The following is an 18,360-nucleotide window of genomic DNA, read 5'->3' as shown; positions in this document are numbered from 1 at the left end:
TCCCAGGGAGAGATAAAGACTTCCATATCAGGAAAGATTTTCATTGGTGTTGGGTTTGCAGAAGAGTGTGCCATGGTTTTTTGTGGTATAAATACTCAGTGAATATACTATATTGTCTGCTGAAGTTAGTGCAGGAAGAATTCAGGTCATGCCTGTTCCTCCTTCAGTCCACTCATTCAGCAACAGATGTGATCCAATAGGACATCCTGTTCATGTTGTGTTGGGTTGCAGACACCGAAAGAACTATGTTCATCTGCTCTTGGTTGCTTCTTCTCTGTGTACTCTGCTTCAATTCTGTGTGCTCCCTTCCACAAATGCAATGTTCAGAACAACATCCATTAGCTTACAATCCTAATGTCTCAGCAGCTGGCATTGCAGCTTGGTGGCAAAGAGGTTTGTGGCTGTGTGCGGCTGACACGTCACCTTCGCACAATTAACTTAATGGATTCAGAGGACCTCCAGAACTCCTAGCTTGGAAGTATTCTCAATGGAGATTTTTCTTTTTTTTTTTTTTTTTAATCTCTTGAGAAGTTACAAGAATAAAACTGGATATAAAGCATTTGGCTTTTTTCTTATGCCTAAAATATTGCCTCTTTAAAAGGAAATCGTTCCTGCAAGCCACTTTTGACTCCCTCTTAGTTTTTCCTTAGGGTTCCATTCTCGTTCACACTGTCAGAAAGCAGTGCAAAGTTGCCTTGATGTAAATGAGAATCAGGCCCTTTATGTCAGCATTAGTGTTAAATCTAGGCCAGTGTGAGAGTTATGTCCCATTAGTAGAAGCTAAATACCTTCTAGAAATAGGAATTCAAAGGGTGAAGCATTGTACTGCATCGCTATGTTGTGTGAAACAGCTGAGATCAGTCTTGTTTAAATGAAGCAATGGCGAAAAGGAAGTTGAATTAAATTAAACCCTTTTTGAAGGGTGCAAATGGATACGGAAATTCATTTGAGGCTTTTTCTTCTCAATACCTAACAAGAGAAGAGTCTGCCTGGCCTGAAACAGTGAATCAGTTTCATTAGCTGAAACAGTCATGTGGAAATCTGAGATTAATGTTTAATATCAACATTCCCTTCTCCCTCATACTGCCACTCCCTTCAACAGAGTCCATAACCTATCAGGCCATGATTAAAGTTGTGGCAACATTTATGAGGGGCTGCATCACAAACTAGAAAAATACACCAAGAAGACAAATATGCAAGTTATTCTGTGAAAGAGTTTAAAAACACATCATCTATACAGTATGCAGTTACATGTGAAAGATGTGGTAAAGTCTTCCTTATTAAAAGACTGAAAAAAGTATCTGCGTAGTTTTTTCTTTCTTTTTTTCTTTCTTTTTTTTTTTTTAAGAGGACAGTAAACTGAACATACATAAAACCAGCAGATAAAGCAAATCTGTATTCTAACAGCAGGATCTGTTTTCTCTTTTTTCCTCTGAGGTGATTCACTGGAATTCGCCAAAGAAGCTGCGAGTCAAAAACAAGCACGTGGAGTTTTTCCGCAACCTCTACCTGACATTTCTAGAATATGATGGGAACTTGCTGAGACGGGAACTCTTTGGCTGCCCCAGTGAGACAGATGTTAACAGTGAAAATGTAAGTGGGATGTCTAGGACTTGAAGATTTAAAGGGTATTTCATACAAGACACAGGCAATGTGAAAACGTGGGAAGTTGGTTGTGTGGGCAGCGCAGTGCAGAGGGATTTGGGAGAATTGAGGTCAATGCTCAGATTCCAAGAGTGATGCTGCGCAAATTGTTTAAACTCTCTGTACCTCAGTTCCTTGCTTGTAAAACTGTGATATTAATTGCCTTTCTCCTGTTTTTTTTGGTTATCTTGACTTTTAAAAATCCCCAACAAAGGTAAGATCACAAACTGAAAATGAGGATTTGGGCTCTTCATTCCATTAAGCAATTTTGCAAATCTCTCCCTTAGACCTAAAACTTTTCAGGGGAAGGGAATATTTCTTGCTGTGTTGTTTCTTCAGCATAAGATGATGTTGATTTTGGCTAGTACATACTAATTCATAAATAAAGAAGAAGAAATGTAAATGTCAAGACTGTTGGACTAGGTCTGTGAGTTTTTTCCATACTGCAAACTATAAAATGAATTAATACTTCAAGGTATACATAGGCTGTGAGACTGTACAGTTTTTTATGCCCTGGTCCAACAGAGCACAGCAGCAGTTATGTGTATCAGCATAAAATTTGTAATTGGAACCTGTCAGATGAGAAAAATCCTTTGAAAGTGGCTGAAATCAAGGATGTTTGCATTCAGATGTGCATATATGTGTGTGCCAGAGTACATATAGTTCCAATTTAAAAAAAAAAGTTAACTGAAACATTTATATGCAGTTCTATATGAATTCCTTGTGTGTAATGTGGTCTCTGGAGATATCAATTTTGGCTACACAGTATGAAAGGAAAGAAAAAGAAACCTGTAACATTTTATGATATTTTCAAGAAAAAAATACATAATTCTCTAAAATACATGAAATTTTCTATATAAAAATCAGTAAAGCAAAGACAGTATCATGTTCACATTAGCAGTTAAGATGTAATTGGTAGTCAGTAGCACCACTGAGGCTTGTAGTGTTGCCATTTAGTCTGTGGATAATATGACCACAGGAGATCCATCCACAATTTTTTAACTTTAGCTCTGAGAAGTTAAATATATCTTAGGACAAAGCATGGCTTCCCAGATACTCATTTTGCCATCACACCATCTTCTAAAAGGGGATAGGGAAAACCGTGAGAAACTGTCTGGAGATAAACAGTGACAGTGAGAGGAAAGAAAGAGACAGAGAGGGAGCACAGCAAGGGCAAAAGCACATGGGGAAGGAAAATCTTCTGCAAAAACAAAATGCTTTTAGAGAATCAAATTAATTGAATGTGATAAAAGACCACTGAAAGGCTAATGATCAGACACATCAAGATACAGAGGATAGGAAGAGAAAAGGGGAGATGTGAAAAAAATATATATATATATATATCATGCTTTATTGTTTAAATAAGAATGCTGAGTAAAATTATACTGAATTCACAAGATGTTAGATAGGTTAGAAGAGCATGAATGCAGTCATGGACTTGTAACTATATTTTCCAGAGCTCTGTAAATCCTTAATAAGCAGATTTATTCCAGATGACACATTGTTGGGGAGCAATGTGTAGTGAATACAAGTTCTTGGTGCTGAAAGCAGCTAGCCTGAAAGTTTAAAATGGTTCATTTTACTGAACTTGTGTCTGGTTGACAGACACTGGAAATGACTAACTGTTCAAGCCTGTTTCTTATTCAAGACAAGTAGAATGCAATATGTTATATGGTATGGCTTGTGTCTGAAAAGGAAATGTTGCTTGTTCTTCCATTTATAAATTTAAAAAAAAAGGATACTTGAAAAACATGAGCTAGACATACAAAAATATGAGTCTTACCATGCCAAGAGACACCAAAAATTAACAGTCTTCTATCAAAACAATTAGATATAGAAAAAATATAACATTGGGTAGTCTTAAAGTAGTCACTTAGGAGTGGACATAGCTTTTTGCTAGTTACCCTTGATGTATGCTCTGCTTTAAACTTGACTGTGTCCTTTTATTGTAGAATCCAAAAAGTAGGTTTCAGCTTGGACGTAATGAGACCCTGAGAATAGGATTATAATGAAAACCATTCTCCAATCTTTAATGTGATAGTTCCTCATTCTCTCTCTCTCTGCTGTAGCACACACACTGTCAAAGGTATCCTATTAAAATACAGTACATTCCCATGATCTATTGCAGCATCATCTTCAGAAACAGAGCATCGTCTAAGGTGAGCAGGGAGCCACTGTTTGTCATTCCTGCCAGTACAAGAACTAGGGGGCATGAAGCGGAAATAGCAAGTAGCAGGTTCAAAACAAAGGAAGACATTTCACCCAAGATGTAATGAAGCCTCAAATGGGAGGTAATGTTGCTAAAAAATAAACATATGTTCAAAAAGTGACTCTTCATGGAAAGAAAATCAATCAGGAGCTGTAAAGCTTTGGTGCAGGAAGTCCTTGAACCACAAGTTCAGGACTAGGAGAACGTTCTGAGAAAGTATCACTATACACTTCCCCTGCTTTTATACTCTTCTCTAGGCAGCCAGTGTTGGTCACAGCTGGAGACAGGATACTGGGCTAGATGAACCTTTAGTCTGGCAAGATGCAGCCATACATTTCCATTAGTATTCCTAAGCATATATTTTACATAAAAGGCTATGATTTTTGCAAACTTAAATATGTATAAGGTAGGAAATGCTATTTATTTTACAGTTACTATTTTTTTCTTTTTTCTCTTAATTAAGAATAGCAGCCCCAAAATACAATTGGGCTTTATTGTGCTAGGCATTGTATAGGGGTAAAAGGTGCTGCTTCAGCTGTCTGTGCCTCCCTGCACTATGGACCGGTTGACAAAATGCTGGAATAGCTCTGCTGCTTTTATAATTAGAGAGAATTACTTAAGCACTAAATCCACTGAGCCCTGTTGTGAAAGAACAGTGGCTTGTTACAAGTCTGTCACTCATAATCTGGCGGTGTCAGAATCTACCCTTAAGGTCTTGTTCCAATATGCCAGCCATTGCACCTCTGCAGTTTAATATTTGTAATGGTGTTTTATTTAGAATGCAACCTGTAATTAAGGAATCTCATTTGTAATGCAAATATCTGTAAAATGTATAATGAAGTGTGGCAGTTTGTACCATTGGGCTGATTCTGTTACTCTAAGGCACCTTAACACTTCTCTGACAGTACCAAGATGGCCTTAAAATGAATGTAAATTATGTATCTTCCTTTTTTAAGGACTCTACAGTGCCAGAGAGATGTAGAGGGGCATTAGTTTAAATGGTAATCAGACCTTACAGTCACCTGTCTCAGTCTGTGTGTGTGTGTGTGTGTGTACGTATGTATATGCAGGCGGATGGATTATTACTTTTTTATTTGTTCTTTTTTTTTAATATTTGCTAAAGAGTTAAAGTACCACAGAATGAATTTGAAGGGGTGTAAAGGCAGTCTTTGGATCCTGTGCTGCATAGTCCTGATATTAGGATGTAAAAAGTTACATGTAGGAATGAACAGATATGGTTTTCAAAATAAAATATTGTAAGCAAAGACATACAGATCGAAAAATTTGGAGGTGCTGCGGAAATTTCTCTCCGTTTTTGTAAAAATGCATGTATGTAAATCTATGAAAGAGACCACACTGCAGGTACAGCCTGTAGGCATGGGCCTACACATGCCTCTTGCCATAAAGCAGTACTGTCAGTCCCCATTCATTCCATGTGTACTAACACCAGATTACAGAGCAGGCTCTTCTCTGCAAATTGGTCATACAATCACCTCTTTGCCCTTTGTGCAGATTGTGGATGGGAAATTCAGAATATGAGCCAAATCCTCCTGTAAACACTGCCATAGACTCAAGTGGCCTTTGAAGCAGGTCCTTAGTCACTCCATCCTACTTGTTTCGTGCTGTTTCCCACTTTTCTCTCCTTTTTTATTTTGATGCTAGGAAGGACATTTTAGGGGAACCCATGAAGACAAACCTCACAATAATCTCTGATTTATGAGTTTCCTATTGGCTTTTAATGTTTATTTCCAGCATTTCATTCCAAAGGACCTACTGTAAAGCCTGAAATACTACAGCAGGATCTTTTGTCTACCAGTCTAACTCTACAGTTAAGGCTATGAGATAGATACCATAGGCCTGATTTTTGCACACAGGCACACACTCAACCTTCTGTTATTCTCATAAAACCTCTTTTCTGCAGATAACTACTTCTCACAAGATGTTTCTGCCAGAGCTTTAAATCTGAAGGTTGAATGGGTCATCCACTATTAGTGAAGTTCAGGTCCTGACCCAAAGCCCAGAGCAAGATGAGTGAGAAGTTTATCACTGATTTCACTCAGTTTTTTAAAAGGATAATAGATTCCCCTTAGAGAAGAATTTTCAGAAAACACAAGAAAAAAATCTCTCCAGATTTCCCCCATTTTGTATTTTCCTGTTCAAAATTTTGTTCCTGTTTTACAAAAATTGTAAAAAATTCTAATTAGTTCTCACTGAAAACTCTTGTTTAGGACTATGTTTACTAATTGTCTTTTTACTTATATATTTTTTATTTTAGAATTATTTAATATATTTACTCTTTTTGTGCAAAGCCAGAGATTTTTAATATCAGCAAATGGCTTAGCATGCCTTCTTATAATACCCACCAGAAAGCAGGAGATTGATGCTAGCAATTTTCCAAATAGTATAAACTTTACTAACAAATTTAACAATTTCTAAATGTCTACAAATAGCCTGCAAAGGGAACTTCCAAATTAGTAACTGAGCACTGAGCTTACAATCTGACTGATGCAGTAGGTACCCTTTACTTCTGCAGAATGTAAGTATAAGAATATGGATCTGCATCGTTTGTATGACTGGGGTTTAAAGTTACTATTTTATCATGATGTAGTCTTTCTCTAGTAATAACAGATGGTATATGGCAGTTTTGAGGGGGAATCTTGACTTTCCCAGCTGTGTTGTTTCTAATTGGTATTGTTATTATTATTAAATGCTGAGCTGGTAGTACATCCTGTTAGTTGCCTGAAACTTCCCATCATAATGCTTTTTACTCCTTATAATATTGCTAGGTGGAGGAATCATGTGAACTGCAATTTTTCATCATGCTAGTATACCTCTTTCTTTTTTTCTTCTATTTTAAAATGAAGCATGGGGAAAAGCTTGGGGATTTCACCCACATCACAAAGTTCTGATGACCTCTTCATGGAAATACTCCATGCCTCAGAGAAGGAACCAAAATTCAGTAAGAGTGCCGGGCAGTGCTCTTTTTGCCAACCTGGTGAAAATTTATGCAAATTATAAGGCTGAAGAATTGTGGTTTACACATCCTCGGTAGTGTTTTCTTTAATTTTTTAGTAGGCTCAGCTCTTTGGACACTCCTTATTAGTATGCATGAATATATGTGACCGGATTATATATGTCCCAGTGCTGCAGAACAATTGAGCATGCTGCAGTCAGGAGACCTGGGCAAAGATGGGCATTTTCTGCTGCTTCTGAATGCTCCATGCCAGGCTGAGACAGGGCAGCTGAGCTGAGAGCAGGATACCTACTTGGTCTTTCTTCTGAAATGATATCCATTGCCCTCGCTAATGTCCAGGCAGTGTGGAGGAGAAAAATACCTGACTGACTTGTAAAAGCCAGGTCAAAGGCAGAAAGGAAAGACTTAATTGAGACGTAGGGTCTGGAGAGATTGTGTTTGGAGCAGGAAGGGGAAAGTACTGATGGATACCTGTAGGTGCAGAGAATTTGCAGACTACTTGAACAGTTACCTTAGGGCTAGAAACAGTGCTGGGACTTTTCCGTTAGGAAAACTGGGATTAAGACTTAGGAGAGACTGTGAAACTCGCTACACAGGAAGGTCGGGGCTAGGAATAATCTGGAGAAACAAAAGCAAGGAGACCAACCTGTCAAGGAACTGTGTTGCAAGGGAGGACTGGGAACAGCTGAGCCAAGAAAATTTGGCAGGGGGCTGATGAAATGGGACACTACCAAGCTCTAACAGCTGCAGCTGAGATCAAGGGAAGCTGTACTTTATATGTACAGAACTGATTACAGTGTTAGGCATGCTGAAAAATTGGGTTCTTAATTGTGAGTATATTACTTCTGCGTAGCAAAACTGTTGTCTACTTTTTTATATGCTACAGCAAAGTTCCTATTGCTAGGTAGGTTGCTCAGACAGTATCTTCCTCTTTGTCTTTAGCACAATTTTGTTTCACAAAGAAAGCACAATTTGACCCATAGCAAATGCACAAAATTTTATGGCGTGGGAAGAATAAGGGATAATTAACATGGGATTAGTCTGGCTTTTATTACTTATCTTTGGAAAAGCCAGAAGTACTTTATGTAGGTCATCCCAAACAAGACTCAGTGAATGTTTTTTCCTCCCTACATCATCATCCGTTTTGTTTACGCCACACTAAAGGCAACAGTTAGCTCACACACTCTAAAAGTGCTAAATGTTGCTAGCCAAATTGCCTACTGGTGGGAACTGGGACAGCTACACAGGAGGAAATGAAACTGCTGCATTTTATAACCAGCTTATAGTTTCATCCTGGGCTGATGTTATTTTTTGTCTGTCTCAATGGCTGAGTTGGTTTTGTGCTATGAATCTTAAGTGCGCACACCTAGGATAAGGCAAGATGATCTGGAAGTTAAAAGTTTCTATCATCTAAGCTGCTCAATTTCAGCTGTGTTGTGGAATATCGGTGAGTTACTTAAGCCTAGGGTCATCTCACACCTTTTTAAATGCTTTATGAGGAGACGTGTGTACATAGAGGGGTTCTCCCCCTTCTGCGGGATCTAAATTGCCCTAGGACATGCCTTTTTTCTCTCCTTTAACAACTGATTCAGGCATCTCCGTTAAGAATCTGTAGAAGAGATAAGTGCAGACCCCCTTACCTTCAAAGGAATGGGAATACAGCACTTCCCTGCCTCAGAGGCTTTTGTGAAGATGGACACAATAAGGATTCTGAGGTGCTGAAGTGCAAAGGCAGTGCAGGACCATTGGCACACCTGAAACAGAGAAGGAGGAAAATTAGAACACTAATACTTCTCTTAAAATATCTGAAAATAGTTTTTGTTTGGATGAGAATTTTGTCATTTAAATCTTGCTAACCAAATTGTATATTATGAAGGAAGCCCAGATTTCCTCCTTTCTGCTGTGGTGAAGCCAATATTCCCAGGTGGAGTATACATAAAACATCATTTGTTTGTTTGTTTTGAAATATCACTAATCCCAAAGAAAATACTCTTGATCCTGGATTTGGATTTGTCTCATTTGGGATGAAATCCTGTATATTTTGGTGGGAAGTAAAATGTTCCTGTGACACAACAATTCAAAAAAAAATAAATGAAGCCAATCACAGATATGTTCACACTAGAAACAGCTTGAGGAAGTGAGATTCGTGAGCAGACTACCAGTTTGTCAGTGAAAGGTACATGTTATGTGCCATTTATCATATGGGTTGGCAATCTATCACAGGGATAGAAAACACCACCTCATCTCATGTAGATATATTAGTCAGACAACTAGACATGGTAAATGATGAGGATTTATGGTAGAGTTCAATACCTTCTGGCCTGCTTGTGCCTGTATGTGCAGCCAAACCTCAAAGGCCACTTTCCCTGAGATGAAGTCTGATCACCTGCCACAGCTGCTTGCCCAGAGAAGTAACTTAGCAAATGCATTATATTTTTGGATATATCTGTCTCTTGGTATCATGAATGTCATGGCTCCCTCTGCTATCATTTTTATTTCTGAAACAAGTAATATCATGATGCTAATTGAAAGAACTTGCTGTTTCCCACTGTGGTATTTCCGAAGAGAACATCTACTGTACACGGTCTCAAAAGAACATCTCCTTTCAACTGTGAGAGTATTTCCTAGAGGTGAAATTTCCCACATGGTCAGTGGCAGGTTAGTGGCCTTAGCATTGAAAATCTTGTAGAAACAGTGAATCTCATGCTAAGCGTATTCTTGCTTTTGCAAAATACATGCTGTCACTCTAAGGATAAGAAGTCTTTGCTATGTTAAGCTTATTGTTGCAAATATAATGGAAGTGTTCAAAATGGGGATGCCATCTTTTTTTCAAATCCAGCTGATATTAGGATGCTCATTTTGATGGTGCACTGTGTTTGAATGAACATCTGTTTGCATAGATATGTCAGTATTCCCAGTATCAACCCTTGTTTACATTGAGATATAATGTGGGAGCAAACTTTAAATCACACTATAAATTCTTTTTCTGTAAATAATGGATCCACACAATATGCATGCTGTAGATAAGATAATATCATTGGAGAAATTTTATGTGATCATGTAACTGAAAAATAAGATGAGGTAACTTATAAATAGACACATTTAAGATTATATATTTGACTGTCTTAGACAATTTGCTTGAATGTTGTGCATCTTTAACATTCTTCATTTTAAATATGTGTGTGTAATAATGGCATATGACTGTGTGCAGTATACATTTTTATACATTGCGTGTCTCTTTACAGGAAGGAGGAAGCAGCTTATATCTGTGTGTGTTATACTAGGGCATTGGTATCTGAATGTATGTGTGAACAGAGAAAGTGAGAGGGAGAAAATGCTCTTAAACTGACCAATTATTGTTAAAGCAGATGAGCCAGATATATCCAAAATCTTCACAGAAGAAAGGAAATGTTCATATTCTCATTTTTATTTATATGGAATTAAAGCAAAAGGAGATTCTAAGAGTAGGCCAACATGGTGTTGAAGACCCAGACATTTTACCCCAGCTCTTGTTTATGTCTCACAGTTTAACTTACGAGACATGCACAGCAATAACAAAAATTTGGTCTTTGTTCAAAAGAAACACTGGTTTTTGAGGAAGAGGAACACTGGGTTTTTTTTCCTTAATTGTTAGAGCTGAACAGTATGGCCTGAATGCTTTTTTTAATGTTGAAAATACATTTTGTTTTCATTTCCTCTCCCCCATCTTCTGCCTTTTTGTGTTTTTAGCAAACATTAGGCAAGCTGGAGAGCAGACACACTGGTTTTATTAAGCTCAGATATATTGTGAAGATGGACCATTCTTCACAGAAGGAAATATAGGTGGGGGGGTGCCCTAGAATTTGGGGATTCACTTTGCAGTATTTTCTCCACTTCCTGTTGTTGCCAGGCATCAGAAAAGATAGGTGTTCAAATATGAAGGTAGCTGTTTTCAAGGATATGATTTTGGGGGGTCTGGAGGAAAGAAAGGAAGGAGAGATTTGCTTGTTTATTCAGCTTCGGAAATTGTCTGCAGTGTTCCATTATGTTCCATTATTATAGCTCTAAGAATTTCACTTGAAAAATAGCAAAAAAGCTACAACAACAACAGCATTGTCCTTGAAATAGTTTGGATACAAGAGAAAAGTGTCTGGCTAATTATCCCCTGAAGATTTCTGGGCACTAACTTTTCCAGACCATGCAGGCCTCAGGTGGCAGTTGCATGGACCGGCTGTTTGCTTCACAGTGCATAATCCAGCGCAGCACTCAGCACACTGGTCCTGATACTTTGTGCATGTCATGCTATTAGCTTCAGTGAGATAGCTTGTGAGCTTACATGTTTTGCTGGACCAAAGCCAGAGTGCCTAAAATGTCCAGTATTGCTCCCAACATGAGGGGAATTTTCACAGGGTTGATCATACGCTCTTGCTTTCTGAGGCATACTGCCTCACCATTGCAGGATAGGTCCATTCTTAATGCAGGCTGCTTGCCAGCTATGGAGTAACCATGCTAGAGGTTGAGAGAGGCCGGGTGAGAGTCCAAAGGAAAGAGCTGAGGAGGCTGTGCCCGTACCCCTTGAGAAGAGCAGTCCCCAGAACGACCATGAGCACAGTGTGCTCTTCTCAAGGGGTACAGGCACAACCTCCCCAGCTCTTCCCTTGGATCCCAACACTAGCTACAGTACTGGCTGTGAGCCATGGAGAGGTGCAAGGCAGAACCTCCAGGACCATCAGTGCAGCTACAAGCTCACACAAGTCGGGCAGGCTTCAGAGACAAAGCCTGAGACAAAATCACGACCCTGAGAAATGTAACAGGAAGAGCAAGCTACCCTTTCCACGTAGTAGGAGGCAACTTTTGCTGATTGCTGCTCTCCTTCACTTCTGTCAGCAACTTTGTGGCTTTCACAATCAAAATATGGGGGCCTAAAAGAAGCTGTGTCTCCTCCTTTTCCCCCACCAAGGCTTGGTGGTGCTCAAAGCCATAATGTAGCCCAAAATATTATTCTGTAACTGTTAATTAAGTATTTATACCCTCTTAGCTTGCAACCCAAATATAATCCAATAATTGTTCAGTGACTGCCTGGTTAATAGCCGCTGTGCAATTATAAACTTCTAGCCCAGTCATTTGTATGTAAAGCAGGACAGTAAGGTATTCTTGAAAACTACCTTGCTGTATTTTTAACCATATAAACTTGAGGTTGATTGATAATTCTGATAGGGGCGTACCAATGTCTCTGTTTAAGGAAGAAACAGAAATTATAAAATATTCTTTCTGGTTATTGTCAATATCAAGGTTTGATTTGAAGATTATTTGAATGTGCTTTGGAAAATGAAGTATGGGCTCAGCTGAATGATGATTTATAAAGCAGAATGAATGAAACTCCAACAAAATGTAAAAGAACTCCTGATTCCTATTCCACCAAAAGAAACCTTGATTTCAATAGAAGTTTTGCTTGAGCAAAGATTTGTCAAGATTTGGACTCTCATCTTTCTAAAAGCAGTCTCTCTTGGGGGCATGTTTTAAGATCTCTGTAGAGCAATAGCAAGGAAGAACCAGAAGGTGATCCAAAGCTCATTGAAATCAAAGGAGGTGTTTCCATTATTCAAAAGAAGATTAAAGAGTAATATACAGGAAAATATCAGGAATTATTCCATCAGGCTTCACAGGAAAACATTCAGCTGTAAGCATTATGGTTGACGGCAGCCATTGCACTTACAATTCCAAGAACAAGAGCTTTTCTTCTTGACACACTATTAGAACAAGAAACTCCCATATTTTCCAATTCTTTTCTTAAAAATAGTGTCATAAACTATTACTTTATATCATTCTGAGCAGGACAAAAACAAGAGATTTTTAAATCTAAAAAAAAATGTATATAATTCATAAACTTTCACAAAACAATTTTAAGGTGAACTAATTTTTGTCAAAACTTGTAAAAAATTCTTATAAAATTAATAAAGTATTTTTTCTTAACTTTTTTTTTGGTTAATAGATAATTCTATCCTTCTTATTGAATCCTTTTAAGAAATAAAGTATAAAAATGATGCATTTATTAAAAATCTACATTTTAGAGCAACTCAAACAGAACTTAGTTTGACATGTTAAGACCATAAATAATTTTTACCTTCATTATATTTTGTAGGACATTTTACAACAGGGATACCCAATTTTTCCTTTTAAAATGCCTTTTAAATAATCCAGCCAATTGTTTGGCTTTAAAATAGTTTAGTTCAGGAATGGAATTGGCCAGAAATATAGGGGGTTGGTAAATTTTTATCTCCCTTCTTTTCCCAGGGCTGAACTTTTATTCTCTTAAAACTACACATTTAAGTGACTCATGATTGGAGTACTTTCTTTTGAGATGCACATTTTGACTTTGAAGGGGCTTGATTTTCAGAGGAGCCAAAAAATACCTGTTTTCTGTTAATCTGACATCTTTGGATTTCTCAAACTGGATATCCAGAAGCACAAATCCTGTTAAAAATGTAAGCTTAATACTGTCAGCTGTGGCTGAATGAGTAATTTCAGTGCAAAATTAAACTGGTACAAATACATAAGTCTCAAGGCATTGACTAATGTTCAGTTTAAGATGTTACATTTCCAGCTGTCTATCCCATGCCGCTACCGGAGATTACTATCTTCCAACAGAGGCAGCAGAATGGAAGTTGCTCAGTTCAGGGTACTAGCTTAATCTGTCACTGAATCTTGTCCACTAGAGCTGTATATCTACAGATAGCTGAAATACTGCTTTTAGTAAGGAATGACCTTATGCATCATGGTGGAGCATTAACTCTGAAACTTTGTGATTATTAAACATTGTGATTGTTGACAGTTTCATTGCTAGCCTAGAAGTGGAAAAAGGAGAGAGATAATCATAATACAATGGCCTGTCTGCCTCACCTCTTTACTTGCAAGTGTTTTCTTTTAATCTCTTGTCCGGTGACTTGAAGGAGTAGTGTTTGGGAAATCACTGCTACTCTGTCTGCCCCACTTACTTACACTCCTTGTTGCCTCATCCTGCAAGTTCTCAAGTTCTCCTTATTCTCTCTTGGTTGCACAAGGAATTGTAAAGAACATGTCTTTACGTCCACTCTTTCCTTACAGCTCCAGAAACAACTGTCTGAGCTGGATGAGGATGACTTATGCTATGAATTTCGTCGAGAACGTTTCACCGTCCATCGCACTCATTTGTATTTTCTACATTACGAATATGAGCCTGCTTCAGACAACACTGATGTAACACTGGTGGCTCAGCTTTCAATGGACAGGTAGGAAAGACCTCTTGTTCATCAGGAAGTGAAGGACAATGAGTATGTTCTTACAGCGTAAGAACTTTTCCAGAAATCCAGCTTTGTAATGCTTTAGGGAGAGAAAAATTTTATTTTCACAGAAAACTAAAATATCATGCTGTAAGACCTGTCTTAAATTAGGAGCAGCACATGTAGATATTACATATATATCCATACTTCAGCTCTGCAGTACACATTGGGGTGTGGACAGAGTTCATGGGAGGCTGAATACTGGAACAACAGAACTTGTTACCTGTCAGGATTGAAAGGCATTATTAGTTTATGGAGTTTTACAATAACTTAGAAAAAAATAGGAGACATTTTTGATGGATTTAGGCATGCAGTGGTAGCTGGTCACAAGTTTTTATATACAGTATTTCCCCATTAGGCAATGCTTGTTTTGATTTCATTGACAATTTCCTTGCAGAAAATTTCAGTTAATGATTTAATTTTTCTTATAATGAGAATCAAAACTGAACATTTTTGTTTCAAATTGGGTGATTTAAAATAAATAATTTTTAATTTCAAGGTGCTGGTGTGAAATTAAAAATGTCCTTTTGAGAGGAGTCATTGCATTTTTATACAAATGCTGATTTTTCAGGGTAATATTTCTAATTTAACTCTTTTTAACTTTCAGTTCTGTTGTAAAGTGGAATTCAGTTTTCAAATGTTGGTATTTCCTTTGGGGAAAAAAAAAATCCATTTCATGCCAAGCTTTACTTGCACCTTTCTGATTCCCACTACTGCACTGAGTTGGCACCTTTCAGAAGCTCTGAAAGTACATTCCAAATCGGCCAACTCAGTTATATTTTTAACTGGTCAATCTCTTTTTCTTTCTGCTTATTAATTCAAACCTAATCCAAACTTCATTGTTGTTGCTGTCAGAGTAGGTTACAAAACAGAGCAGAACTACTTGAATATAAGCAGGTAGTGCACATACAGAACGCAACATGACATATGAGCACCGCCGCTGTTACACCAGGGGAAGGTCAGCAGTATTCCAGGGCGGGTTGGAGGAATTCAGATCAACAAAACGTTTACAGCCTGTTTTAAAAATAAGCACAAATGTTTCACCAGTACCTCGGCACTTCATCCTGCACATCCTATTACGATTTGCTATGCTCATCGGTGACTGTTCTATTGATTTTTAATTGAGGAAACATTTCTTAAGTGTTCAGAAACCTTTGAGTAAAAAACTAAAGACATAAATTAAGCCAGACTCTGAGTGAATGCCACAATAAATTAGTAAAGCTGGTGTGTGCACGTGGTATATTTACCCTCTAGAATTTAATTCAAAGGAATGAGCTGCGGCTTGGTGCTGTTTCACTGGCACTGATGCAAAGTCTGAGCATCTGTTTCCCTTTCTGGATCCTCACTGGGGCATATGTTTTTATTGATAGACAGAACCACACATTTTTATTCAGAAAGAACAGCCCTCCTGATACTGTGCAGGAAAAATCTTTCCTGCTTCATTGGTGTGTTGCTATGAATTATTGATTTGGGTTGGAAATACTCTCTTTCAGCTAAAATCAATAAATAATATCATACCAAAGAAGTGTTTAGCTGTTTTGTTTTCTTTCACGTCTTTCAGTTACTGCCCTATATTGGGGGGTCTTCTTTAGACCATGTTTATTAAAGTCCTCCAGAGTAACTATAGACATTTACACATAGCATCTCAGATGTAAGATGACATGTACATAAACAATGTGCTATATCCTACACCCCTGTGTCATTCATTCAAGTGATTGTCTGCAATAAGGAAAGTCAAAAAAGCAATTCTCAGTGTCTCCAGGTCCAGTCCTGTCGGAGCTGAGACTGACATGACTATGGTGACAGGTTTACGTGTGTTTGTGCTGTAGACTTGGGGAATGGAGAGCAATGGTGCATTTTAAGAGCCAGCAGTAATACCTTCGGATAGAACCTCTGAGGGAGACTTCATTCAGTGCTATTTTTTATTGGTTACCTGTCACGTTTTGTACTGATGTGACATTTTCTCTAATAATGGCTTGGTTGCATCACGGGCTATGTATGTGATTTTCAAGAGGGTGTTTTGGCTAGGCAGCCTTTTTAAAGGCATGGTACATACCTAGGTTTCAGAAATCAGAATGAGAGTTATAAAAATGTAAGATCAGAATGTGGACAAGGAAAAACACAACTAGCATTAGACGGCTTGAAATCAGAGTACAAATGAGTTGTAAATTGGTTGAGTGTTCTTAAGAGGAAAAGTGGAAACAGAATCTCACAATATTATTGAATTCCAGTAAAATTCTCTTGACTGAAACAGACCTTTAAAAAAAAATGAAAAAAAAGAAAAATGTACCACCTAAATAATGATCTTATTGTTATGCAGTACTGGGGTATATTTGTTTTCCCTGGATTCCTTAAGAGAAAGCATTCCACAAGACCACTAACAAAAATGAAATTATTCGGTGATGGTATGCTTAGAAGCTTGTAATTCTAGGTTTTATGGTCAAAAGAAACTATTCTAAACACCTACAGAGTGCAGATTATGGAACATCACCCATCAGCCCCTGTATCAAACTCACAGAAGTGGAGCTTGTCAGCGAGAAAGACACAGCAAAATGGAGTATTCGGAAGGGAACTAAGCTGCCCAGCTGGAAATTTATACCAGCAAAACCCAATTCCCACTTAAATATCATGAAAAGCTTTTCAGGCATTATCAGGTGTGCCATTTAAATAAGTTATGTTTGCCATTTGTCCACTGCTTGGAGTCCTTGAAAGGCATTCTGCTGCATTTCTTTTGAGGCAAGTATTCCATTTATAAAAAGCTGCCCTAAATCTGAGTGCTGATGAATTGGATTCTCCTGATTAATAAGTTTCCACTATATTGTAAAAAGGTGAAAAGCATATACTTTTCTCTATTTATTATTTGTACAATCAAAAGCCTAAAGCCTTCACATACTTTTCAGATCCTTTTTATTGATTTGTGTTTCTAATTCAGCTGTATGTTTCAGGCTGATAATAACCTTTGTTTCAATAATAGACAAAAAGAAAATAATGTACTGGGTATAGACTAGTAAATGTAATATCTCATATCTAAGAAAAACAATTATATCTTCTTGGATGTCATCAGGATCATTCAGAAATGCAGGAAAAAGCTATTAATGTTAAATCAGAATTTGTATTTACTGGTATGAGTATATCATCCCTTTTTGCTGCAAAGCTTAGGGAGATAGTAGAAGGGGAAAATTATTTTCTTTGATTACAGTGACGCAGAAAACTTTTTTTTGTATTTTGTATAAATATTAATAGGAAAAATCTACTCATGTGGATTTGAAAGGTAGAGAAGATGATTGTGTTGCCTGGTCTGCTCTTCCTAATTTTTAATAGAATGTCTGGCTAGGCTGCATAGGTTCATTTCTCCTTACACTAACTGAAGAGGCTTTGTAATCAGTCCTTGCTGTATTTTGCGGTGGCATATCTTAATCTCTAGTCAGTTCTGTATAAGTTTGCCAAAATGCTTGAACTATTTTGATCAGAGTGAATTTGATTTAACTTTGTATATGGGATTTTTTGTTGTCATCTTCATCAATAATGTCATAACTGACATGAGTTTGAAAGTATATACGTTGATACAACTTATTTTAAAAGTCATTTCGTGAAACATGAGTAGGTACTGCTGTAACATATATAAATTAGTATTTAAAAGGATGTTTTTGTTTGAAATGTTTTTTGTTTATACCTCATAGCCATGCCATGTCATTCCCTCCCTCTCTCCTTACTCCCCACACACAGTAAAAACCATTTCTATTGATGTGTCATCCTTTGGCCCTTTCCCTGACAGCGAGTTTTGTTTTAGTCAATGCAAATGTTCATATAACTCAGTATTCCCTTGACCCATCACTTTTAACAACTTTTAAGATCTGACTCACTGCTTTGCAAAAATTTTGGGAAGATTTTCCTAAACAGCAGATAAAATGGTCTGTGGGTCTGTACACCTTTTGTCCTCCACAAGCTTGTTGAAGAGCGCTGTAGTGTGTTAGTGTGTGAGAATATCTTAACCTAAAGTGTAAACTGGGCACTAGGCACTCCTTAAGATTACAAGACCCCTATCCTGTATCTCGATCCACATGGACAGATCCCTGCAACTGCTCAAAGCTCCCATCAGACAAAGGCAATCATCCTTATGGGTTTTCCTGCAGCATCAAGGCTTTAGGCAGAAAGGGTGGTGATGATTTCACTTGACTTTAGGTATTTGCATTGTGTATGTTTGTATCTGAGCTAGGGCCGCTGTAGACACCCTT

General features: G+C 37.7%; 1 protein-coding gene across 1 annotated transcript in view; it reads left to right on the top strand.

The window, feature by feature from the left end:
• Positions 1–18,360, top strand: part of LOC112970328 (LARGE xylosyl- and glucuronyltransferase 1) — a 196,367-nt gene that overhangs the window by 161,928 nt on the left and 16,079 nt on the right. The window contains exons 9-10 of the mRNA XM_026074588.1: positions 1,438–1,593; positions 13,911–14,074. Coding sequence (XP_025930373.1) covers positions 1,438–1,593; positions 13,911–14,074 — 320 coding nt within the window. The remainder of the gene's footprint in view (positions 1–1,437; positions 1,594–13,910; positions 14,075–18,360) is intronic.

The sequence above is a fragment of the Apteryx rowi genome, unplaced genomic scaffold, assembly GCF_003343035.1.
Source record: "Apteryx rowi isolate R43461 unplaced genomic scaffold, aptRow1 scaffold_390, whole genome shotgun sequence".
NCBI lineage: Eukaryota > Metazoa > Chordata > Aves > Apterygiformes > Apterygidae > Apteryx > Apteryx rowi.
This window is presented reverse-complemented; position numbering and strand designations above follow the sequence as displayed.